Genomic DNA, 25,588 nt, shown 5'->3' with positions numbered 1-25,588 from the left:
GGCAAAACTGGGTAGTCAGGTATGTCTCTGTGTTTACAATGAAATCCACCAAGACACATCTTCACACATTATCTCTTAGGACCCACAAAAAAGTCCTTCTGGGAACATCCTTGAGATTCCTTCTTTTGCTGCTACCTAAGTAGCCTTCTCGACCTTCTGGAGTTGAAAGACCAAGTATAGCTTTGTAGTCCATGCCCTCCAGAACAGACTGCACAAAACCTCTGCCATCATATTCTGCATCAAAACTATAGTTGCGTGTGCTTGAGTTATATCACATAGCATCTTTGAAAATGATCTCCATTTTTTTTCTTTTACTGTCAATTCCATATTGTTTCAAAATAGATTCAAAGGGAATTTAACCTTATAGCCAATTAATACTAACATAAATCTTGTTTCTAGTCTTTTTTTTTTTTTAGTATTCCCTTCAGAAATATGTCTTCACATCTTAAAATGTAATTTTCTGAAAGCCAGTACTTCATTTACTCCTTGAACATGCTAGCCCATATAAGTACAGGTACATTTATGACAAAGTTACTTCTCTACCTCTGCTGGATTGTGTTTTAAAAATACCTCATGTTAATAGGTATCTTTTAGTCCTTTAGTACATTTTATTTTCTGGGCTTTTTTCATTAGGTCTAGGTCCTTTTTAGTGTTGTTCATGCCAGTTACTGTTCCTCAGCTTTCAAGAGTGGCTGCCCGGATTTATTATAACTACCTGGCCGTCAATTTGAATGTTTTGGGAATAATATTTTTACAAATGAGAATATCTTACAAAGCAATAAAAACATCAAGTGATCTGTCCTTACTGACAACAACAAAACAGTAGGTATATATTTTTGCCCATGATGTCATTTGTTACAGTATCAGGCCACGAAATAAATCTCAACCCTTCTAAAAAGATCATAGAATCATAGAATCATAGAATGCTTAAGGTTGGAAGGGACCTCTAGAGGTCATCTAGTCCAACACTCCTGCACACGCAGGGTCACCTAGAGCACGTGGCACAGGACTGAGTCCAAGCGGGTTTTGAAGATCTCCAGAGAAGGAGACTCCACAACCTCTCTGGGCAGCCTGTTCCAGTGCTCTGTCACCCTCACAGTGAAGAAATTTTCCTTAAGTTCCTGTGGAACTTTTGGTGTTTCAGTTTGTGGCCACCATTTGGTGCTTCTGTCGGTGGCCACCACTGAAAAGAGGCCAGCACCATCCTCCTCACTCCCTCCCTTGAGGTACTTATAGACACTGATTAGATCCCCTCTCAGCCTTCTCTTCTCCAGGCTGAACAGGCCCAGCTCCCTCAGCCTCTCCTCATAGGGCCCCTGATCATCCTTGTAGCCCTGTGCTGGACTCTCTCCAGCAGCTCCACATCCCTCTTGTACTGTGGAGCCCAGAACTGGACACAATACTCCAGATGTGGCCTCACCAGGGCTGAGTAGAGGGGCAGGATCACCTCCCTCGACCTGCTGGAGATGCTCTTCTTAACGCAGCCCAGGATCCCGTTGGCCTTCTTGGCCACGAGGGCACACTGCTGCCTCATGGTCAACTTGTCGTCCACCATGACACCCAGGTCCCTCTCTGCAGAGCTGCTCTCCAGAAGGTCAGTCCCCAGCCTGTACTGGTGTCTGGGGTTATTCCTCCCCAGGTGCAGGACCTTGCACTTGGCCTTGTTGAGTTGCATGAGGTTTTTCACCGCCCAGTTGTCCAGTCTGTCCAGGTCCCTCTGGATGGCAGCGCAGCCCTCTGGGGTATCGCCTACTCCTCCCAGTTTGGTATCATCAGCAAACTTGCTGAGGGAGCACTCTGTGCCTTCATCCAGGTCATTGATGAATAAATGGAACAGGACTGGACCAAGGACTGACCCCTGGGGGACCCTGCTAGCTACAGGCCTCCAGCTAGTCTCTGTACCGCTGATCACCACCCTGATACCCGTAACACCTATATAACCTGCAATTGCTATTCTTGAGAGCTGTCAAGTTTAACCATTTTTTAATCCACTTATTACGAACTTCACAAAATTCCATGCAATGTCTATGAGAATGGCATACTTCTTTAACTTAGATAAAGGCTATGGAAACAAGGCTACCTGTAAGCTCCAAACAAGCGAGCTTAATTTCTTACTGAAAAATCAAGTGTGCCTGGTCAAATCTTTTTCATGAAGGTGTGTGGACTAGCATTGTACTACTATATTTTAATATCTGCATCCCAGGCCAGCATTTCCATGATTCTGCCAGTATCCATGTCAGGGTGGTTAAGCCTGTTTCACCTTGTTTATCCTTTTTTTTTATAAGAATAAATTCAGGGTATTTTTTTCCCCTTAGTATTATTTTGTTAAGTAGCTGTCTTGTGAGCAATAGAACTAATGAAGACTGATTTCCTGTGGGTTTGGATCCTTCAGTATTAAAATAACCTGAATTGCAATAACTACAATTTCTTTCTCACAGGCCCTATGAAAATCCCATCTAGCACTCTGGAACTATGTGTATGCATAGTGGATGGCTAATATACACATATCGATTATCCAGTTATTTGCTACCAACAAGAATGTTTAAGAGCCTACTTTTCCTTTAAAGGAGAAACAAATTTAGGTTTATTTCCTCAGTGGGACATCAATTTCTACAAAACTGAACAGAATGTAATGGCTTTCTCCAGATTACGCTGGAACTGGCCAAAAGGAGCACAGGATGACAGGCACATGGACAAATTACATAAACCTTGTACTGGAAATCAAAACAATCTAAAAACCATCTTGGATAGTTCAGAGATCTTGTTAGTCTCTTAATGTCACAGAGTAATATTTTACTTAGTAATATTTTATTTTAATAGTTGCATAACATCCTTATTAACTGTTCCTATGCAGACATTAGCAGGTAGAAAATTGTGTTTCACCTCTTCAGAGGTGGTAAAATGACCAAAACTAGTAAGGGGCTGCTCTCAGGCATTTCAGTTCCATTTGCTTTATACAGATGTTTATCTCCTATCCCACAGTAGCCACTACACCTGCTGGGCTGCTAGCCAGAGGCTGAAGCATTGGGGCAGGAGGTAGCTATTTGTGTAACATACAAACACATCTTACCTCCTTTCATATTTTGAAATATTTGTAGAAGTATTTGGTTAAATATTTTCTGAATATTGATATAAGCAGGCAAGGACTTAGAGAGGGGGGAAGGGAAAGGGCCTGCTCTTTTTTTCTTTATCCTATGACGTAAAAATTCAGCACAAAGCCCTCACCACCCCTTTCTTCTACAAATGGATTCTTTGTGTCATCAGTACCACAATTTGTCTGTCAGAACCCAATTATCTAAATTACGGCATTAGGCTTCTCCCCAGACATGTGTCACAGTGGCTGCTTCTCCCCGGGGGGTGGCACGAGCACATTCCCGTGCTTGCTCCTGCTGCACCAAAACACGATGAGGCCCCGAGATCCTGTGGCCAGGCATGGGGGTAACCTCCCCGTCCTCCCATTGTATGTCGAGATTCCATGAGCTGCCCTGGCAAGAGGGGAAGGAACAGAAAATGGGAGAGGGGGAAGAGAGAGGGAGAGAGGCAGGGTGAGGGAGAGAGGAAGGATGAAGGAGAGGGAGGGGAAAAGAGAGGGAGGGGAAAGGAGAGAGGAAGAGAAGCAGGGTGAGGGAGAGGACGGAGCATGACAGAGGGAGGATGTGGAATGGGGGAGAGAGGATGAAGGGGCGGGCGGGCAGGGCGGCTGCCGGGCGGGCAGGGCCAGGGCCAGGGGCAGGGCCAGCGCTGCTCACGCGCCGCGGGGCGCCCTGCGCCTCCCAGCGCCGCGGCCGGGGCCGGGGCCGCCGCACGGTGAGCGGGGCGCGGGCTCCGTGTGCCGCGGGCTCCGTGTGCCGCGGGCTCCGTGTGCCGGGACGCGGCAGGACGGGCCCCGGTGCCCCGCCGCGCCGGCGGCCGCCACGGCGCCCGCGCCCGGACATGGCGGCGCCGCTGCTTTCGCTTTCGCTTCGCGAGAAGCTCCGGGAAGGCCGGGAGGGCGGCTCGGGCCCGGCGGCCGCCGCACCGCGCTGCGCACCAGGGCGCCGGGCAGGGGGAGAGGGGAGGTCGCGTCCGCGGGAGCTCTGCTAGGGGCAGCGGCTGCCCGCTCGCCGCCCGCCGGGCCGGGCCGGGCCGCTGTGCAGCGCGGGCGCTGTGGCCGGGCCGGGCCGGGCCGGGCCGCCGTCCCGGGTGCTGCGCGGGGCGCAGGCCGGGGCGCTCGGCAGGGCGCGGGGTTTGGGGCCTAAGCTCGGGCGGTTGAACCGGGCGGGAAGCCGCCACTGCGGCTCGGGTTAGTGCGAGAGAGAAAACGAGCAGGGAATGGTTCAGCCCTGTGGTGCCTGGGCGCTCAAAAACATTCTTCTCTTTTGGGAGCTTGCAACTACTGGTAAAGTCCCCTCGAAGCCTTGATCTGGGACACAGTAGTTTTCTCTATACCTTTTTTGTTGTTGTTGTTAGTGCTTTTTTCTCTGTCAGCCCTTTGCTGTGTCCGCCTGTTGCTCCTTAAGGGGGGATCCAGGCAGCCCCCGTGGCTCCGGCGGGAGCAGAGTCGCCCCTCGGTGCTCCCGGGTGGGAAATGGCACCGCTCGTGGCAAAGTGCTGATCTGCCGCAGGGTGCTCCGTAGGACGGAGGAGGCCCCTGTGCAAGGCTACTTTAACAGGATGGAAAAAGGAGCTGGCAAAAACCTTTTTTAAAGGGGTTTTATGAGGCCAAGTCCAGCAGTAGAGGTGGAATAAGCACATGCACCCGTACAGTCTGGGGAGAGGCTTGAGGGAAGCGGCTTTGCAGGAAGGGTGACCTGGGTGTCCTGGTGGGCCCCACGCTGCCCTGAGCAGGAATTTCTAGAGCCAGGCTGCCCGTGATGGGGTGTAATTATGAGGGTGAATGGACACAGGCTGGAGCTCAGCAAATTAGGGGTTAGGTACAAGGAAGTTTTGTTTTATTTTATTTTATTTTAGCTTCCACCTGGAGGATTGTCAAACTGAAGCAGGGGCCCAGAGAGTGCCAGGAGTCCCAGGCCCTGGGAGTGGTCAGGACTCGGCTGGATAAGGGGCCTAAGCACCCATGTCTAGTTCAGGACGGACTAACTAGTTTAGGAAAGTCCCTCCTGACCTAAGTTATTGAACCCCCCCCCCCCAAAAAAAAAAAAAAACAGATAGTATAGTTTGCAAATTAGCTACTAAAGTGATGCTTGGGAAAGCACAAACCCCAGTAAAGTGTGCAGGAAACCTTAGTTTTTACCTTAGTGCATGTTTATTTGAAGATGTGGACAAAGAAGGGCTAAATGTGTTCACTTAGGGATATATAAGATTCCTCTATAGTATATCTCTCTGCAATTTAAAGTAGGAATCATTTAGCAGTGATTGCAAAATCAGTTGATGTAGTATTTTTTTTTTCTGAGGTTCTGAGAAAGTATAGTAACAGTAATTCTGAAGTGAGGCCTTTATAACTGACTTTCCCAAACTTGTACTAGCTTCAGTAAATATTTTGCTTTCAAGATGTTGTTTTGTTGGATGGGACAGGCAAAGGAGGAGGATTTTATATATATATATGTGTGTATATATATATGTATATATATATATATACACACCCCAGGAAACAGCTTTTATATATAGCTGTATTGGAAAAAGTCGTTAATCTGGGACTGTTCAGTGTCTAGAACCCCAGATTTGCTTCATGAGAAGTTCTTTTGCCTTTCTCACTGGCCTGATAGATCCTCACTGCTTCCTTTCTTTGAATACAAAGGATTTTTTTTTTCACATTCCCTTGGCAGATTAGAAGTGACTCCTCTTTGAGTTGTTCAGTTAGGAACCTATTTTAATCAACTGATGTCTGTCTTTAAGTTCTTTCTACCTAAAGGAATCACAGATGTTAGAAAAAAAAGAACATTCTCCCTGCACACTCCCATGCTGTAGTTACATGTGGGGAATAAAATAATTCTACAATAAAATGATTATAATTAAATATGTTTTTAGGATGATTTAGAATATGAATTGCAAAACTTGGACTCTGATTAAGTAAAGCATCTAATCATGAATTTCTTTTTAAACAAATCATTATGCTATGAAGCATATTCAAATCTGCCTTAGTTATTTTGCTGTTTTTTGTTAGTTTTAGGTTTTGTCTATGAACAGTGATCCCTCCTGAAATCATAATATGCAAATAAAGTATCCACATTTTAAATAGTTAACACTGCTTAAATACGGTTTTGGAAGAAAGATGATTATTAGAAATATTGAAATACCTTATTTGGTGTTCTTTAAAAAGTGAATTTAAGTTGCTACATCTTTGGAAGTCTATAATTCTTTATCTTTTTAGGGATTTCTACCTTGCTAAAGGTATACTGGACAAGAATTGACTTGAAAGCTAATTTTAAGATGTCCGAAGAACATGAAAAAGTTAAGCTCCGTCGAATTGAACCTTCCATTCAGAAATTCATTAAAGTGGCAATTCCAACAGATTTGGAGAGGTTGAGAAAGCACCAAATAAATATTGAGAAGGTTAGTGTTCACTTTATTTTTTTTTCTTTTTAACCAACGGCTCCTTCTACAGTATAGAAGCAGGCACAGTGGAAGATATGCAGACTTCTATGCAATGTTGGGTTATTAAATGCTTCAGTTAAAGCTTAGTTAATGCTCATCTGTTAATGAAATTACTGTATTGTCTGGTCATTCAGTCTATGAAAAGGATTTTACATTTGTGGAACACTACTATTTTGTGTTCACAAGTTGCTATAAAAAAGTATCCCAATATTGTTTTCTTATTTTTAGGTCACAGTGGTTTGCTGCTAGCTATTCTGAGTAGCTTTCTGCTTTATATCAGCCTTTCCCAATATATATTTTTAACAGAGGTGAGAAAGAGGAGGAGATTGGATTCTTAAAGTGAATGGAAAAATAATTGCCCATATCAAAAGTTTAGCTTGCTTATATAGTTCTTGTAGACACTACCTCACAAGTGATAGTGAATTGGCTTTCTGGTCTTGCACATCTATGTCCTGGAGCTTCCAGGAAAAAGTAATGTCAGGTTGAGTTCTTGCATTGACTGTAATAGGAAACTCAACATGCCCAGGACAGTCTCTGCCATGGGAGGGTTTATGTCTGTAGCATAAAACCCTCACGCTCTGCTAACTGGGAATAAGTGTCTGCCTTGCATTACCTCCTTCATCATCCTTAGCTATTATTTTTTATGAGAGTGTTGTTTGGCCTGGGCCAAAACTGTGCCAGGAACTGTTCTAACAATTTCAGATAAATTCATATTTCAGAGTTGAAACATTCTTTCTTTAATAATACAGATGTAGCCTGTGGAAACAGAGATTATTTTTTTCTTTTGGGGAAGATAGATAAGAGATTTACTACAGCAAATGACTAAAAAGTAGCAAGTAAGTGACTCAGAAAATAAGCTTATAATTGTATTATCAACATTCAGATGGAAGTTTTGAAATAACTGGTAAAAATGTCTTTGTTTAGAAAAAGTGGTACTTGAGTTGAACATCTTTGGAAAGAAGAGGTTGAAAGAAAACAGAGTTTGTCAACGTGATTCTGATTTTCTGAAAGGGGTATTTGAAGGGTGTATATTAATGGTATTGCTGAAACTGTTCAGTATGTTGATGCTGACACTTCTGTAGCACTTGACCATAACTTTACTTCACAAAATATAAACTTCTGGATGAAGTTTTCTTTGCCAGGTTTTTGCCTCAAGTAGTTTGGGTTTGGGGAGAGGAAAGGAAAGAAAAGACAATATATTCACATAGTCATGTCTGGGAACATAGTCAGGAAATAGCTGTTTTGCTGATATTCGGTTATAATCATTTCTTTTGCAAGAGTAGCTTGAGATTTGTTTGAAGCATGGTCTTTGTTAGGATTGCACTTTGCCTCTAAAACTGCCACATTTTGGGCAAGAGTTAAGATTTGGATAAGAAGTGGTTTTCCATTGCCCAAAATTAGAGGTGCTCCTGTGCTTAAAAATGACTAGAACTTTTTGTGGAGTTGTTAGTTTGTTTGATCCTGAATGTGTGAGTGAGAACATTTCTATGTTCCTGCTGTCTCGGCCTCTGACTTTCCTTTGCTGGCGTGCAAGGGGAAACTGAAACTCTCTGTGGGAGCAAGTGAACAGAGCATAAGGAATTGGAAGGGACTTTGTGCAGAAGTGCCAGGTGACTGTGGGAATGTTTGGCTGCTGGGACTAGTGATGGGAGAGAATCATTTGGCTTTCTCCTGATAAGAGTATAAAAAGGATCCTGAAAGCTGAAAAGCTGCAGTGTTGACAATTTGAAAAATGTGGTAGTATATAATATTTGCACAGTCTGAAGCAGTAGCTGCTAAATGAGGTGTACTGTTTTCCCAGCCACAGCATGCCTTTTACTGTGTGCAGTTTTACAGTTGTATAATTTGTAATGTTTCCTAAATGCCACGAGATTTTTTTTTTCTTTCTTTTTTGGCTTGGAATCAGCCACTTCACTGCAGCTGATGTCACATTTTGTTTTAGGGGCCAGCAGCTTCTCTCTCTCCCACAGTTTCTCCTGCAAAGAACAGCCAGTCGTGCTACTCTGCCCTGAAGCCACACTGGGGAGCGTTGCAGATCCAGAGTTAGGACAGACCTTGCTCCTGGGTGAGAGGGTGGCAGATAAGGAGCCTCGGCTGTTAAGCTGCTGTGGAGCAGAGCAGCCTTCGGGGATCCATGCGTCTGACCTATCAGCCTGCGTGGCCACTACTTAGCAGAGGCTGTAGGACTAGCTAATGGCAACTAGCAGAGGGTATTACAGGAGGAAGGCTCAGTACAGAGGTGCCTAGAGGGGAACATGATAGTAGTACCTTTTCCATGTAGACTCCTATATTTAGATAGAAACAGTCTCAGCAGCAAAGTTGTTTACTTCTGTCTCTAACCAGAAGCTGCACAACTGCCCTGAGAAGCAGCATGCGTGTGGCAAAATCAGCTGCTCCCTAATCACTGGAGATGGCAGAGACGTAGGCCAGTGTTAAAAATATATTGAAAAATTATCTTCAGGGCAGTACTCCATTGATAACAATCGCAACCCATGAATGTTTGACAGTGATGCAAACCATTTTAAGAGTCCCAGGGAAGGCATCCATAAATGAGGGGATGTAAGTAATAAATACCTGCAAAAGAATGGCATAAGAGCTACAGCTCTACCCGAGTTGGACAAGGGGATGGTCACTGGAAAAAGTCATAGTGTGTTGATGAGAAGGGGGTGCTGACTTGATGGTACAGAATGGGAAATGCTTAGCAGGGCACAAATGGTTTATAAACATCCTATCAAGGTGTTTCTACAGGCGTGATTTATATCGCACTGAGAACAAGCACATGCTCAGCTATCGCACTGTTTTAGTCGTGTGAGAGATGATCCTTAGAATTACGCTTTGAGTAGCTGGTTAGTGAGGAGGGATAGCCAGCTCCTGGTTGACCCTTGTGATTCTCAGTACAGCCAGGTACTGTTACCAGGGTGTTCTGGAAGGTGTCTAACTCAGTCATGTTTAAGTGTTGGTAAACCGAAGACCTTTCTGGCCCAGTGACTTGTTGGAGTTGAGCCTTCTTGTACTGCAGTCAGAAGGGGGCATCTTTATAAAGATATTTTTGTATAGCTAGAAGAAAATGCAGACAATATTAGCACTCAAGATGAAATGAGTCTTTAGTTCTGGATAATACACACCATGTACAAAGCATTGTCAGAGAAACTTGTATGTCACCACCATTAAATTATAGGCTGCTCAAACTGCAGTGTTTTCATGATGATACTTAATGTCCGCATTGAAATACCAGCGTCCTTTATGGATAGTTGGATTTTGTATTTTGAACATAATGCATCAGATTGAAAACATAAATAATATTATGCCAAAGACTCTAGTTCTTGAGGTTTTTCAGGTTGTTGATGATATCTATGTGAAGAGTCTGTTTAATCAGTGTAATTAAATTTGCATATTGAATTCTTTAAATATTTTTTAAATGGGTCTTAAAACTAAGGCGTTAGTTGTATTTCCTCTGGAACAAAGCTTTTGTGAAAGCAAGAATTGGCAGCTACGCTTACTACGGATGTGTCTTTCTGATTTTAAAATGCTATTAATTATAAATTTCTTTGTCCCCAGAGAGTGTAAGTCTTGGCTGATTTGCTGTCTGAATTAGCAATTAATAGACTTCTTAGAAACAAGTAACTGTGAATAAATCCTGTAAATAAAGAATTGGTCAGTATACCGAGAGGCATTAACTGTACTGGAAAACTTCAGAACCTCTGCCTATTGACAAAAAATATAAGACATAAAAATTTATGAGAAGAAAAACTATGAGTATAAAGATAGTTCTTTAATGTCTTATCTCTTTTTTTTAAGTGTATGGTCGCAGTAATGCTCTATAAGTTTGAACATTTCTTTAAATTTTCTTAAAATACTTCTCAGGCTTTAAGAACTATAAATACTCTAAAGTTTATTCTATCAATAGCTTTATGAAAAGGTGAAAAATTAAAATATAGCAATTTTGAAATCTATCATTTTAGATAGTTCGAAATTTCAGAACTAGTAAAAGTTTGGTTGAGATTTTTTCATACTCCTTACATTTTTCTCCCTTTAATATGCATTTTAGCCCTAAGGAAAGTGTTACAGAACTTTTGTGGGCTGGCAGCATCAGCAGCTCAAATGGTTTTCTGTAAAATACTTCTTGTAAAATATACTTCCAGCCTTGTAGTCCCAACATCCCTGGGGGTAAAAGGATAATTTTGTAGAATCTAGTCCTGTTTTTAAGCAAAAAGAGCTAATTATGTCAAAATACTTAGCAACATTATTTACTTATGATAAGCCAATATCTCTAACCTCATTTCATGAATATTGATTTAAACCTTACATTCCACAGATAGTCCAAACAATTAATCTATTAGATCACTATTTGAAAAAACTATAAAATCAACATATGAGTCCACTCATTTTTAGAAGTGTCTATAATTTCACCAGTGCTTCTCAAAAATGACAGTGAAACACTGTTTTGAATCTGATTTTCCATATAAGAGTTTCTGCTCTTCCAAATTAAAATAGAATTTGTAAAGACATGAAAATTGCTTCCTTAAGAAATAAAGAGTGTTGAGGATTTTTTTTTCCTATTTTCTTGCAGAATTTTTGTTTTGTGAAAAATAGTACCTGTATTTGATGTCCTTTTACTCAAAAATAGGGAATGAAATGCATATTTAACCAAAACCCTGTAGAGCTTTCAAATTTATGGTAGCCTGTGTTCGATGAACACAGTTGTCATCATACTACAAGAAAGTGGATATTTTGGCATACTGAAGGTATACATGGAAAATCGTTGGTCTTCAATTTGTTTGCAATAAGCAAAAATTCTTAAAAAAAAATGCTGTAACCCATGACCTTCTTTTCTCTGTTGCCCTCAGTTTCAAGTTCATTTCCCATGTCTGTGCTAAGTCAAAGGATCTTGCATGAAATATTTAAATGATAAATAGAGGTGAAATCGTCTGTCCTCAAGGGCTGCCATCCCGTTTGGTCTTAATTCACCCAAGGTGAACAGTGCCCAGGAGCAGGGCCTACTCCGTGCTAAGCTCTGGGTCAATATGGAGAGAGCAATGTGGAAAAGTGCCACTGCTCCGGGGGAATTAGTGCTGGGATGCTTGGAGGTTATCCCTTAGAGAGCAGGAATATCCAAACACATTTAATAGAACTTCTATATATATAAAACAGATAAATGTGTTGAGCATTTCTGAAAGAAATAATAAAGAGCAATATAGGTCTCCTGTGGAACTCTTGTTGTTTTAAATTGGAAAACCTTTTTTTTTTTTTAATTATTATTATTTGGTGTGTTAACAATGTATGACAATCAGTTGATTGAAAAGATAACTTCCCCCCCGGCCATTCCTGTTCCACCCTCAGAAATTCCTGTTTCCATACTCTTTCAGGGGTGGCTGAATTGGATGATCTAGTATTGAAACAGTTCTGAAGAACATTGGCAATAATTTTAGTGGCTTCAAAATTTGTACAGAAGTTTCCTAGAGAAAATACTTTAGTCTCACTTAATTGAAACTAAACTTTCTCCTTTCCATAGTGCTACAACATCCTCACATAAAGGAACTGTTTTCTTGTAAATAAGTAACTTCCAATTTCTCATCGCACTTTAGGAGATATGGAGTATCTTGCAATCCTTTTTGCTCTGGTCTCTATAATTAAAAAAAAAGGATTAATAAAAGATGCAGACTGCAGATAAAGTGTTTTTTTTATTTGGAGCATGAGATGTTAAGAAATTAAATAATTAAAACTTACATAAAACACAGCAGAAGTTATTCTAAATATTTTTGTTCTGTCATTATTGGATTAAAAAAAAAAAAGTGTTCAAATATAGTTTAGTATTTTTACTGTGTGCTGTGATAGTTTGAGTGCCCATCCCAAGGATCATAGTTTGTACCACTCTCTATTGTTTTAAGGTCATATAAGAGCACTACTGCTTATCCCCACTGCGTTTCATTTTCTCCTGTTTGACTAGTCACTGAGTGAAATATGCCACAGCAGCAGCGTCTGGATACTGCAAAATCTCTTTGATTTTAAAACTGTTACTACAACCGTGGTTATTTTTGATTGGACAAAAATACATTGTTCCAAATTATTGACAAAATATATTGCCATTTTCTTCTCCACTTCTGCAGTAGGAATGCTTATGAGTTAGGTTTTCTAATCTAAGTTTTGGAATATTAAAGTGATTACTCAATAAAGTTTACTTTCTCTGCGGGGACAATTGGTTAAAATTGCAATTACCTGGAGTGTTTTTTTTGTGTGTGTGTGTGTGTTTTAGTATCAAAGATGCAGGCTCTGGGACAGATTGCACGAAGAGCACATCAATGCAGGACGGACAGTTCAGGTAAGGATATAAAAATGAGTGTGACATTGATGGAATTAAGCTCTTACTTATACTACTTCTTACCTCAGGGACAGATTTTGCCAGACATGTAGATTTGACAGTGTGTTTAAAAGGTAGGGCTTTCTTAATTGTGTCCTGTAGGGAGATACAGTCACATTTTTTTTTGAAAATGCTGAAAGAGAGCCTGGCTTATCAACGAAAGTTTCCAGGATCCTTGAACAAGCACTTTCTAGTCAACTTTCCAGGTAACATATTTTTATAATAAATTCTGCAATTGTGTAAACATACTGTGAATTTTTAGGTATGTGTATGATTCCAAGTACATGAGTGACTGCTGGAATCTAAGTATGTATAGTATTTGTATACAGCTGTGAATAACGCCAGTGACCTGTGCAGTATCTAGATGAGCAGGTTCTGCCAGTAAAGGTAGCATAGTCTTAAAACATCGTATTTTGTAATTCTGGTGTTATCAATTCTCTTTTGATGCAATGCCCTATTGGCTTCCATGGGAGATGAAGCCAAAAATGAAAACAGCACGGAAGTAAAAATTATTTGAAGAACGATATTAAACAGAGGTCAGTCCAGAGTTGCAAACATGTCACTTGATGACAGTATCTTTTTTCAGGAAAGGAAGGTGTTAATATGTTTGTTTAGCATAGCTGATATGAAGATACATATAAACTCCTCTTGATTTTTGTTATTTGAAGCTGAAGTGAATGTTTATTATGTTTTTCACTAAGCATTTTTGAAACTCAGATATAAAATAAGTTTGTTCTTGGTCTCCATATATCTCCAAACAATCTTATAAAGATAGTTGCAAAATCATGTGTATTAAAACAAAAGCATTCCATCAGGTGCAGGGTAAAGGGCACCTGGTTGCATATGTCTCTGCTTTTATATGTTTTCACATCTGAGGAGTGGGATAGGCTTTTCTTGGAGTTTTCTTCTCATCTATATAATTTGTTTAGCAAGACACAATCTATCAATAAATGGGTATAGAAATAGCAATTAATTTGAAGATTGTTTCATACACGTTAAATGCTTTAGTAATAAAAAGGCATATTTGTCTTTTGTAGTATGCATTAAATACCACCATCCACCCTCAGATACTTAAAGAGCAGAATAAATGTCTGGGTCCGTGCAAGAAGAGTAGACCAGCTCTTTGTTTTAATTAAATAGCTAGGAATCTGGAGTACTTGATAATAAATTATATGATATGTAGATTATGTTTGCTATAAGCTGTTTAAATGTTTACCAATGGACTTGTGTTCTGTTTGTTTGCAAAGAAATCAGATTAATTAATGTGATACCAAATGTTCTCTGCAGCACACACTTTGCTCTCAGAATTAGATGTTGTAAAAATACATTAGGAATCCCTAAGTCAATATTGACCGAAGGCATCCACCACAGGTTTTAGACAAATATATGCACAGCCACTCTACATTTAATCCATGTGCACATAATTAGCCATTTTTCTGAATTTTCAGTTTACCCAGAATAATTACTTCTGTTGTACTTTTGATGATGGTCAAAAGTATAATAGAAGCATAGATGAGTGTAAATGTATACCTCTTTTTTTTCTGGTGACTGGATGCCAGATTAAAAGCTCCTGAAAGGAAAATGAATGGATACAGGCAGTGGGGAAACTGGGAGAGTCTTTGTATATGGTGCATTGTCACCTTTTCAAAAATGCTGAGAAGATAGCTCTAGTAAGCCCTGTCATTAGTTTTCACGGGTGTGATTTTGTAGATGTTCTTTTTTTCGGGGTATTGCACAAACCTTTTAAACTACCAGAGTCTGATCATACTCATACTTGGAAGAAGCAAAATAATGTAGTTATTAGGGAGGATGTAAGACATTGAGCAAAATAATAATAATAATAATAATAAAGTCATGGATAATCAGGTTTCTGTATGCAACCCATTATCCATTTTTTTCCTTCTCCTTTTTCATGATTTCCATTTTAACTGCACATAGTTTACAAGTGGAGAAAAAAGGGTTTTTCTCTCTGTCGGCCTTGAAACTCAGTCTGCTCTCTTCTACTGGCATCTCCGACCTTACTTGTATTGACTCATATCATCCGTACCATCTGAAGACACGGTTTTGTGTCTTCAGATTAAGTTCTTGTTATCCTTCTGGAAGGCCCCACAAATAATGCTTGGAGAGCATGAGAAGCAGAGTGGATGAGTGTCTTTGTTGCTGCAAGACATTGTCTGTGGTTTCAAAGCAGGCTCACGTAAAATGAGTTTGCTATTGCAGTGTGTGGCTGTCTGCAGGTTAATTATATCCTTAAACTCAGACTTTGTGGGATTTATATCAAGAAATTTATTATATATCCTTTATTACTTCCAACAAACTCTAGAGCAGTGAAGACAAGATTGCATTTGCAGAGGCAGGCTAGTGCAGTACTTCCCCCAGAATGTTATCTAAGTTTGAGATGGTTTTGGGAGTTCGAGTTGGTTTGGAGGCACTACCTACTTAGGAATTTAAAACAAGGTGTAGAGTGGAAGAGAAGTTAACAGACAGAGGACGAGATAGGAGGCCTGATTTCTTGGACGTGACAGGTTCTATCACCAGCCTGGAATCCTTGGCTATATAAATCTCACATGGGAAACAGCTGTTTGGGTAGCAATTCTGTATAAAAGGACTTGAGAGACGCACACCACAAGTGAGCCAGTATTATGACACTGACACAAAAAAAGCCAGTAGCAAATAGTGGGATGTATAGACAGGAGCAGCTTAAAGCCTGTGCAGCTTGTCAAGGAATCTCTTTGCTCGGCAGTAGTCAGATCTCAGGCGGAATGCTGGGTCCGGTCAGGAAAATAGGACCGTCACAGGAATGGCCAGGGAGAGCCAACGAAAATGGTCAGAAATTGAGAAACTGTGATTTATGTAGAGAGACTGCAAAAAATCTGCAGCATTCAGTTGGCATACCAAACAAATGTTTGTCTGTCTTCTGAAAAGAAATACGGATTTTGTGAAAAATGATAATCCTTCTCTCTAGTCCTTGAGGACATCTCCATAGTCCTTGAAGATATCTTTACAAAAAATATATATAGAGAGAGAGATTATTTTGGAGTATTTCGGAGTTGCAAGCATCCCTAACAGTACCGATCACCACAAACAGTCATGTATTACAAAAAAAGTAAAATTTGGAAAATGTTCATTTATTTTATTCTGATACTGTGTTTGCTTGTTGCAACTTGTGCAAATATTTTGGCTAAGGACAAAATTCATTGCTGACACCAAAGTAACTTCAGCAATTACATTAGCTAATTAAACCATTAAATCATTTACTCTTTATAAACCCCAAACAGAGTTCTCAAAGAAGAAAATTAAGTGTAAAACGAATGCTAAGAAGACATTGATGTACACAACTGAAAAAATATTTCTTATTTTGAGCTTAGCTGCTACTACTGATAAACTAGTTCATCAGAAAAAATAATATCTACCATTTCTTCTTTAATCTTTGGCTGTCCTTATGTGAGAGAGGAGCAGATGGCCTGGTTTTTCTTATGGAATGCAGGCCCCTTCCAAAAAGACTGCAATCAGAGCATCCATTTGGGTACTCAGTGCGCTCTGTGTGTGAGCTATTCTGGATATTCAAGGTTCTGGTGGGGAGGGAGCTGCTGCCACTTTTTTTTTCTCGCATATAGAGAGCCGAATGAATTCATGTTGCACAAGAAATTTTAAAAATTACAACGTACTTAAAAGCTGGTTATGATGCAAAGGTGTCTTCAAGCAAAAAGCACTCGGAAGTATTTTTCATAATGCTGTGCCTTTGTGTCCAAGTCATGAGTCAGCGCGTCCGCATCGGCTATAGGACTGTCATATGTCTTGCAAAGAGTAGCAGGATGTAGGTCATTTCTTCAAAACTGAAGTTGAGTTATACCTTAAATGTGTACAAGCAGCTTCTCTGCAGGTAGCTGTACTTTTGATGGTACATCTCTTCTGCCAGAGTGGAAAAATTTGAGGGAATAGCACAGAATCTGGGAGAGCAAGGATGGGCTCAGAGGGAGGATTCACTGTAGTAGCGAAGGTGGAGGCTTGTGGAGTAATATGGGTCACCTTTGATGGGCAAACAGCTGAAGTCAAGCAGTGCAAGCTAGAGAAAATACTGAGTGTAGAGTGCTCGAGAATAGAATCCTTTAGTTTATTAAAACTTATAAATTGCACTTTTAGTGATTATTTGAAAGGTATAATTAAAGATAATCAGGATAGTGGTTGCTTCCCAGGACACAGAAGGTATCTTGTGCTTTTTCATGGTAGTTACAAAATATTACAACTGTTACAGCAACTACGATCCAATATGAGAGAGATGGAGAAACTTTGTTTGCGAGTCCGTCAGGAAGACATCCCAGTTCTGCAAAGAATGATAAATCCAGTTAAAGAGGAAGCTTCATGTGCCATAAAAGAGTTCCTACAGCTCCGTTCTGACTCTGCAGAAGAACTTAAAAGGCAACTTGAAGGACAGGAAGATACCTCTTTAACCAGATCTGCAACTGTGGGAGGAGGTAGTAGTATATCATTTCTCTCTGTTTTATCTATATTGTTGTAGTCTCCAGATATAATTAAAATAAACAAATGAGATTTCAGTTGAAGAATAATTGTTAATCAAGAAGTGAATTTTCCATCCCTATACCACACTTTTCTTATGACTTGTTAAGACAGTATTCTGTGACTAAATTTGTGTAAGTAGAGAATGCATTAAGTATCTTGAGATAGGGGTGGCCTTCCAGGAAAAAGTTTGACTCTTGACATAGAAAGCTTCATAGGAAGAATACTTACGTTCTTGTTTCACATTAGCTCAGTTTCTTTTTTCAACCCCTGCAGATCACCTGTTGCTTGCAGGTGATCATTTAGGCCATTTAGGCCAGAATTAACACCTGTAGTGTCAAGAGGAAAGCAATTTTTACATGTCAGACAGTATTCTATGCCATTGCTGAAATACCTGGAAAGGAGGAGCAAGTCTCCACATAAAGGAGAACGTGTCTTCATGTAGCACTTCACCTTATTAAGTGTCAAGAAAGCAAGAAACAATATGAAGACATGCAGATAAAAGATTTTGAAAACACATTCTAACATGCTACAAGTCAGATGTGTTGGCTTCTATTCCTTCCTTTCTGTGTGAACTGTGTCTTTCATCCTTTGCTCTTCTTTCTTCCTCCTCTTATTATGCTCTAGCACCTGGAATGCTCTGCAGCTGGTCTGCGAGGAAGGTGGTAACGTCGGAGTTAAATCCTTCTACACAACAGTGATAGCTGGATTGCTGCAGCAGCAGCATTGTTTCATGTTGTTTGGAAATTAAGCGTGTCTTTAAAATTGAGAGTGTATTTTTGGTCAGCAGCACTGTAGAAAAAGCATATGGTCATATTTTATTGAATGACCCCTTTTGTAGCTCTGTGCAGAACCACAGGAACTGTTTCGAGTGCGATTAATAAGCAAGCAAGCCAAGTGGTCAAGTGGCCAGAAAAGGAGTGTGGGTTTGGAAATCTCTGCTTGCTTTTACATAAAATGTGCAATGCTATCAGAAAGCCTTGCTAAAGTCAAGGGGCACCAAGTAGGCAATTTCTCTCTTCCTCCTAGGCCAGGAGAAAGAAATCGAATTGATTTGGCATGGTGGACTTTTGACACAGGAATCTTGACCGTTTTCAACAACCTTTAGCTTTCAGATGCTGATGAATTGATTGTTCCCTAGTTTGTTCAAATGTCGCCTGGGTCAAATTTGGCACTTGGCTGCATCCCCCCTTTCCTTTCAAAAAGCACAAAGGTAACAGCCGAGTCCGTTCTTTTGAAGCCCTCTAGGGTCACTTTATACTCTCCACAATTTCTCAGAAATAATGTTTTCTTTTTTTCTTTCATAGTTTGTTTCTTATATACTCTAGAGGGAATTTGCTCAAAACCTGAATAAATCTAGGTCTTTGACCTGTTCTCTTTAGTTTTGACCCCATGCTTTCTACATATGCTTTTCTTGTTAGAACTAATTGCAATCAAGTGCTGCCTTTTTTTTAATTAAGACTGAAGTAAAATGGACATTCAGTATTCCATCTTTCTGCGGGCTACCCATTGATTTTCTTTCTTTACCTAGCAAGGGACTTGACCTAGCAGTGGACTTACACTTCCTCTGTCTTCCTCTAATTTCAGTGGTCCCAAAAGCCTTGCTACCATATATGTATACCCCTTGGTAGTTGTAATTCCTTTGTTTCTTAATCTTTCTGATCTTAACTTTCCATGCATGTGTTATTCCTTTTCACTCAGCGCTGTGTCAGGCCTTTGAGTCATGGTACATCAAAGAGCTCTTGCTGAAGCCATATGGGGTTTGTGTTTTTATACCGTTTCCTCTGCATCGGGACAATTTGCTGTCATCTTCAGTATAGACTATTTTATTAGTGTCTGCCAGCTCTCCTGCATTCCTTTGCTCTTCAGGAACTTCGTCCCAGTAGCTCCTGTTGATCAATTTGCTGAATTTGTTGATATCTCTTCTTGAGAGACCTCATTGTCTTTGGTCTCTTGCTCTGTGTTTTTCTTCAGAAGAGTGAACCCAGGTGTGCTGCTGTGATCCCTTCATCCATATTACCTGTTACTTTTAAACTCATTGTGAGTTCTTATTATGATCATAATAAAGAAAATTTAAAATATTTGTTCTTTTAGTAAGTGGTTCCAGTCCTCGATGCATTCTGGTATTCTTTTGGAAAGGCTTTGTCTTGTCAAACTGCTTTTGTAACAGTTACATAGGTTGTAAATGGGAACTACAGTTGAATTTCAAAGAAGAGGACACTTTTTTTAACCTGTTAAACTTCTAAAGTATGGAGAAAAATTGAGCATAACTGCAATGTAAAATGGCAAGAAATTGATCAGAATGATTGGGATGAGAAGAATAGAAAAATAGTGCTGAAATGACATGCTCCTCCAAGTCAGCTCAAGTATACAGAAATAATTCACCCCATATAGAGTGAAACATTCAGGCAGGCAGGCAACTAAATATAATTATGCAGGATTTTTTTTTTAAAGTTTCCCAGACTGCGAAAGTAGCTCTATTGAAATACTAACACAGGTGCAATATATCACTTATTCTTTTGTGCTCGTAGGCTTCAGCCTTGAAAGTAAGTCTTGGCTGCTGATCCTAATCACAGGAATTTCAGTGTGCCTGTTCTTTGTGGAAAGTTGCTTCCCATCTAGCAGAGAAGGAAGGAGTTTACAAATTCACATTGCTCATTTAGGAAGGATGGCAGTGAAATGATGTATTCCATCCCCCCCCTTCACTATCCTCAGCTCAAGTCCAATAGAAATGGAATTTAATTGCATTTTTAAACAAATATTAACAAAAGGTGAGACTCCTCTCTTAAAATTACTAAAATCTTTTAACCAATATATTGAATCTTCCAGAGCATTAGATTTTTATCTCAAGTGTAATGAGGTGTGGGGCTGCTGTGTAAAGGCTGTAGAGGTGTTTTGTATCATTGCATTTCTGTGGAGATGCAGTGGGGGAACTGGTGGAGCCACTTCCATTCTCAGCTCCAATACAAATGATAAAACACGAACTTCTGAATATAAATTTTGCACTCATATTTTCATATTTTTCAGCCCAAATGGCACTTAGCCTTCTCGACCATTCTTACTCTTTATATTGCTTTTTGAAGCGAGGGAGGAATTTTCTTAAAACTTCCTAGTTTTTATTTAGCAGAGAATGATGCCAGTGTAAACCTGCTAACAAACACAGGTTCTCTTGAGTGTGTAGAGGTTGTGCAGAGCCTTCATTTCTGTGTTTTGGCATGAGCACTTCCCCTCAGTAGCTCTGTGTGGATTGTGAAGGACAGTCCAGAGTAGGGAACGTTATTTGTAAGGGGCTACTTTTGCTTAGTGAGCTTTGTATGGTTTGAATATGTAGTTACATTGGGATATGTGATTAATAAATGATTAAGAAAGGGGGAGAGGAAAAATCTGGAATTGAGTCCTTCTTGTGAGGGTGGCAGAGCCCTGGAACAGGCTGCCCAGAGAGGCTGTGGAGGCTCCTTCTCTGGAGATCTTCAAAACCCGCCTGGATGCCACCCTGTGCCACGTGCTCCAGGTGTCCCTGCTGGAGCAGCGGGGTTGGACTAGATGATCTCTAGAGGCCCCTTCCAACCTCAGCCATTCTGTGATTCTGTGAGTATATAAAATACTAATTAATCTTGTAGATCAAAATGGGATTCTGGAAGAGTGGATGATAGTTGTAGAAGTTGCAGAGCTGTCAGGATCCGGATTCTTAGGAAAAGGTGGGCAGGAAAAGTTAGAAAATCCAACAACCTCAAAATAAAACTGAAAATCACTTAATGCATCCTTGTTACACTGTTAAGTACTGATGAGTGCTGAATAATGGCTTTACTGACATTAGAAAGACTTCTGCTGTTAATCCTAGTATGCTAAGATTTGGTCCTTGCTGTTTATTTGAGATGCTAGATAAAATGTTGAAAATTTGCCAAATATTATCAATATAAAACTTTCTAAATAATTTAATTTTGTGAACAAGCATACCCTCTGTTTGTTTGTTTTTTTCCTGAGGATGATCATCTTCCTTTATTTTGCATGGTGTTGCAGTAACAGTTATAACTGTTATAATACTTTGGAATATAGACATGGTTCTTAAGGAAGACTTCAATGTGATACTTAGACTATTACTATTAGACATTTCTAAACAATCTTCCCTATATTCAGCTTTCCCCTGCACCTGCTCTCCTGAGGAAGCCAACATCAGTGTTGGAACGTAGCTGCTTTCCTTGAGAAATGGGAATGGTCTAAATTAACATGATCTTTGTCTCATACTCTCAGGCTTTTCCTTACTCCTTCCTACGACAAGCCAGACTTCTGTCGCTACTTCTTAACTACCACTTAATTACTTTTCCCTAATGAAATACTTGTCCCTGATATCCATAATGGTTCGAGGCTGAGCTCCTGGACTGGAGGAGGGCTGTGCGAGGATCCTCTGGGCATCGTATCTGCTTCCCACTTCTTGCACAGCTGCCTCGGGCTCCCTGTTTTATCCTCAGCCCCTTGTCCTGCTCTCTTGGGCAGTCAGTCCAGATGCTCTAGGGAGGCGATGGAGAATCTCTCCTTTACACTGCTGAGCCTTAATGTTTGCCATCCGCACTGGACACAGCAGTGAGTGCTTGGGAGCACCTTAGCAGCTTTGCTTCGCTTTTACTTTGAAACCCTTCTTGCTTCTTTCTGTCCTAAATGACTGAAAATCAAACCATAATACTCAATCATAAAATTAATCATAGCCCATCAATAATTGCCTGTTCTGTTTTGGTAAATGAAAAGCTTTTGTCCCAAGCTCTGTTTTCCTCTGCAAAATTTAAAAATCAGTTGATTAAAAAAGTACGGTTAACTGACCCTGAATTTGACAGTATAATTTAATCTTATTTTCAGAACAGATTGTGAAGGTATGTTTTTAGGAATGAACACATCTCCTTGGAAATAATTTATTCTAAAAAGCTGTGCGGTGTTGTGAGAACTTTTATCTATGTAATAGAGAACTGTTGCTTGATATGAATTAGGTCAACTCTGAATATATCCTTGAGAAACATAGGAGCAAGAAAGCTAGCATATGTCACCTGCATGCTGGTGCAGTGCACTTACTTACTTAAAAATGTCGTGTTTTTCGTTCAGAAACTTTATGTAACGCTGAAGGGAAGGATGGCTCCCAAAGTCTAATCCAGATGTATTCCCCTCTTCCTGAAATACCTCAGGATGAAAATGCAGCCGAGTCATGGGAAAGCTTAGAGGAGGTAGGTCAGAACACCCTTACGGCCATTTTGGTGCTCTTCTTTCTAGCAGCTGCTAAGAAATAACATTTGTGTTTATTTGTAGGACTTGATTCAGCTTAACCAGTTGGTGACTGAATTTTCTGTGTTAGTGAGTGTAAGTATTAATGCTATGCTCCATCTTAGCTGGCCACTTGTCCAGAAACGGGCTTAGGGGGTAACTCTGGGTTGAAGAATGAGATGAGCAAAATTTCTGTCCTTAATCTGAACTCACATTGGGCTGGTACTGCTTGTTAGCAATGGCACAGTAGCAGAGTAACATTGAGTTGACTGCAGTCCAGTATTAAATAAATCGAGATTACAGCAACTTTGTCACTGTTAGGAGCATCAGGGAAACGTGGACTTAATGGAGGCAGTTTCCCCGCAGGGAGCTGAAATGCCAGGATCTTCCTTGCCCACATCAGTGACTCCCTGCTACGAGTGCCTTGGTTACAGTCCTGCTGGTGGAGGCTTTGTCAGGCGAAGGGGCCGAGGAGGCAGTAACCGTCTTTGGAAGGCCGGTGCTGTAGCTGTCCCATGTCCTTGTCACCAGAGCAAGTGCCAGGGTGCCCCAGGGCCAGCGCCCTTGGCGGAGCCTCCTGTGCCACGTGCTGAGCGTCGCCTCGGCCCGGCCAGCCCTGCAGTCCTGACAGCGACGACCGACCAGCCTGGGCTGCTGGGAGCTTCTCGGGTGCCTTTTTGGTCTGTCCCACCCCGGGAAGCTAGGAAAGTTCCCTTCATTTTTCGTCATGCTCTTTCTTTGTTCCTATTAAACGTGACTGCCAAAAGAGGTCATGCTTCTTCCTCATCCATGCTTACGTCTAAAGGTTTATTTTTTCCCATATCATGGGAGATCTAAGATGCCATTCATCAGTTTCTGAATAAGAAAGAGAAGGAAGTTGAGAATACTTGTTATTTCAAGTTGAACTTTGGCCATCTCATAAGTTTGTGATGTCCAAAAGCTTGGGTACCGCTGAAATTAAATTAAAAATGGACCCAACACAAAAACCTGTGTCATCAGCTGTTCCAGTGACAGTCATGTGAGGGAAACTGCAGAGAAATCTGGCTGTATTATGGGTGTAACATTTTTGTGTAGATCCCTCAACAGTAAAATATAAGAGTAATAGCAAGTGCAGTTTCAGTACTGACAGTGTTTTATATGTAAAGCTAAGCCAGAGGGTTATAATGTCATAATTAAATGTGTCTATTTAAATTTATTAGTGCAGCTTTGTATGTTGTAGGTGGTACTGATATTATAAACATTCTCTAGAGATTTTTTTTAACATGAAGCAGCAAGATACAAATGTGCTGATCTTTTTCCCATTAGAAAACAAGTTCATCGGTCCACAGAAAAGATTTAGAAATCGTATGTTTAGGGTTGCTTTTCTCTAACTAAACACAATATTATGTCTAATATCTGCAGTGTGCCATTATTTAATAGTAGGGCTTTTCTTGCAAGCACCTTTGTCGTTTCAGCGCAGTTGGTCAGATACTCTTAACGAACCTCCATGAGGCCTGCATGGCTGCGGCGCCGAGCAGATGAAAGTGGCTGTGGGGCCCTGATTACAGGCATTAAAATGGTGTGGATTGGCTCACTGCTGCTTCCCAGCAGGCCACCTCACTCATAATTCCTTTGCATCTAGTCTCAGCAGGAGAAGATTGACAGGATTGAAGACCATGTCAACAGTGCTGCTGTGAATGTGGAAGAGGGGACCAAAAACTTAGGGAAGGTAGGGATCTGCTCCTGCTGGTGAATCAATGGGGCCCTGCCTGCCAGCAAGCCTCGGTATTAACCCCATTGATCTGCCGGCTTTAATGCTGAGAGACAGAGAGACAGCAATTAAGAAAATAAGGAAGAAACGACACAGAGGTAGCGGGGAGGGGGAAAGAAATCAATCTCTTGTAATTTTCAACCACATCCAGGCTACTAGAAAAAAATAGTGTTTTATTTTATATATTTGTATGTATAATTTGCTTAAAGTCTCATTACGTGCTGTCCTGATGCTACTCTGAATGGAGCATCTGCACAGGAGGAGTGTTCGGCGATCGGTTCACAAGAATCAAATGAGCAAGAAATGTCAGGCTGACAACATGTAATTTCCATCCTGTGCTATGCCTGTGTCACTGAGAGTTGCTAATAAGCCACAAAGCTAGACTGAAAAGTGTTACTGAAAAGTGTGAGCGTTTTCTGAATTTCTCACCTGACCTAATGATGGAGACTGGGTACTAGATGGCATACACTACCAGGCAGCAGTATGTAAAATGACCTGCTTTTTCCAACTACATGCATAAGAAAGTACCATAAACACTTCAAAACTAATTGAGCTGTCATACCTGTGGAATAGTAGGGTATATATTTTTAAATGCTCATTTGTAAGGTTTATTTATCTGCACATTCATGTCTGTCTTTGCCAAGAGCAATGAGGGGAAAGTGCACGTCTCGGCAGGCAAGCATTCTAACCCATTTTTTCCCCCCTCTCTACAGGCTGCAAAATACAAGCTGGCAGCTCTCCCTGTGGCAGGTGCAGTCATTGGTGGAGTGGTAGGGGGTCCCATTGGGCTCCTCGCAGGCTTCAAAGTGGCAGGAATTGCAGCTGCGCTTGGTGGTGGGATTTTGGGTTTCACAGGTGGAAAATTGATCCAAAGGAAAAAGCAGAAAATGCTTGAGAAGTTCTCTTCCAGCTGTCCAGAGCTTTCTCACCACACTGCCAAAAAATCCAGCTGAAGTTCCATCATGACTAGGAACGCAAGACTAGGAGTTGATGGTGTCGGACTTGCCACCTTATGCTTCAATACAAGGCTGAGTCGGTGATTTTAAACACCAGGACTGCTGTTCAGGGGTGTGAAAAGGTAGCGCCAGAGCTTAGGGGGCTGCTTTTTACATACAATAGGTAACATCAGTCCTGCTACTTGGAAAACTGTACAAGTGACTTAATTATACAACTCTTAGTTA

General features: G+C 40.8%; 1 protein-coding gene across 2 annotated transcripts; it reads left to right on the top strand.

Moving 5' to 3' along the window:
- The first annotated feature begins 6,282 nt into the window (after positions 1–6,282).
- On the top strand, positions 6,283–25,393 carry STX17 (syntaxin 17). 2 transcript variants are annotated; one of them, XM_010215957.2, is made up of 7 exons: positions 6,283–6,492; positions 12,788–12,853; positions 17,148–17,370; positions 22,502–22,620; positions 22,703–22,753; positions 24,279–24,365; positions 25,121–25,393. In XM_010215957.2, the coding sequence occupies exons 1-7, from the start codon at positions 6,370–6,372 to the stop codon at positions 25,358–25,360; spliced, it is 909 nt and encodes a 302-aa protein (XP_010214259.2). In that variant the 5' UTR covers positions 6,283–6,369; the 3' UTR covers positions 25,361–25,393. The 2 variants fall into 2 exon arrangements, with proteins under 2 accessions (XP_010214259.2, XP_010214260.2); XM_010215958.2 differs by having other exon boundaries at positions 6,284–6,492; positions 17,148–17,367.
- Positions 25,394–25,588: the final 195 nt, after the last annotated feature.

This window comes from Tinamus guttatus, unplaced genomic scaffold (genome assembly GCF_059628265.1).
Source record: "Tinamus guttatus ecotype Peru unplaced genomic scaffold, ASM5962826v1 Tinamus_guttatus_pri_ptg000025l, whole genome shotgun sequence".
Taxonomy (NCBI): Eukaryota; Metazoa; Chordata; class Aves; order Tinamiformes; family Tinamidae; genus Tinamus; species Tinamus guttatus.
Note: the sequence above shows the minus strand (reverse complement) of the source record. Positions and strands in the feature narration are given on the sequence as shown.

Bases quoted from the DNA above. Each gene is read 5' to 3' on its own strand.
- STX17 (XM_010215957.2), top strand. From the start codon at position 6,370: ATGTCCGAAGAACATGAAAAAGTTAAGCTCCGTCGAATTGAACCTTCC. The intron at 12,854-17,147 runs GTAAGGATATAA...CAACTGTTACAG, and splicing joins ATGCAGGACGGACAGTTCAG to CAACTACGATCCAATATGAG. The intron at 24,366-25,120 runs GTAGGGATCTGC...CCCTCTCTACAG, and splicing joins GGACCAAAAACTTAGGGAAG to GCTGCAAAATACAAGCTGGC.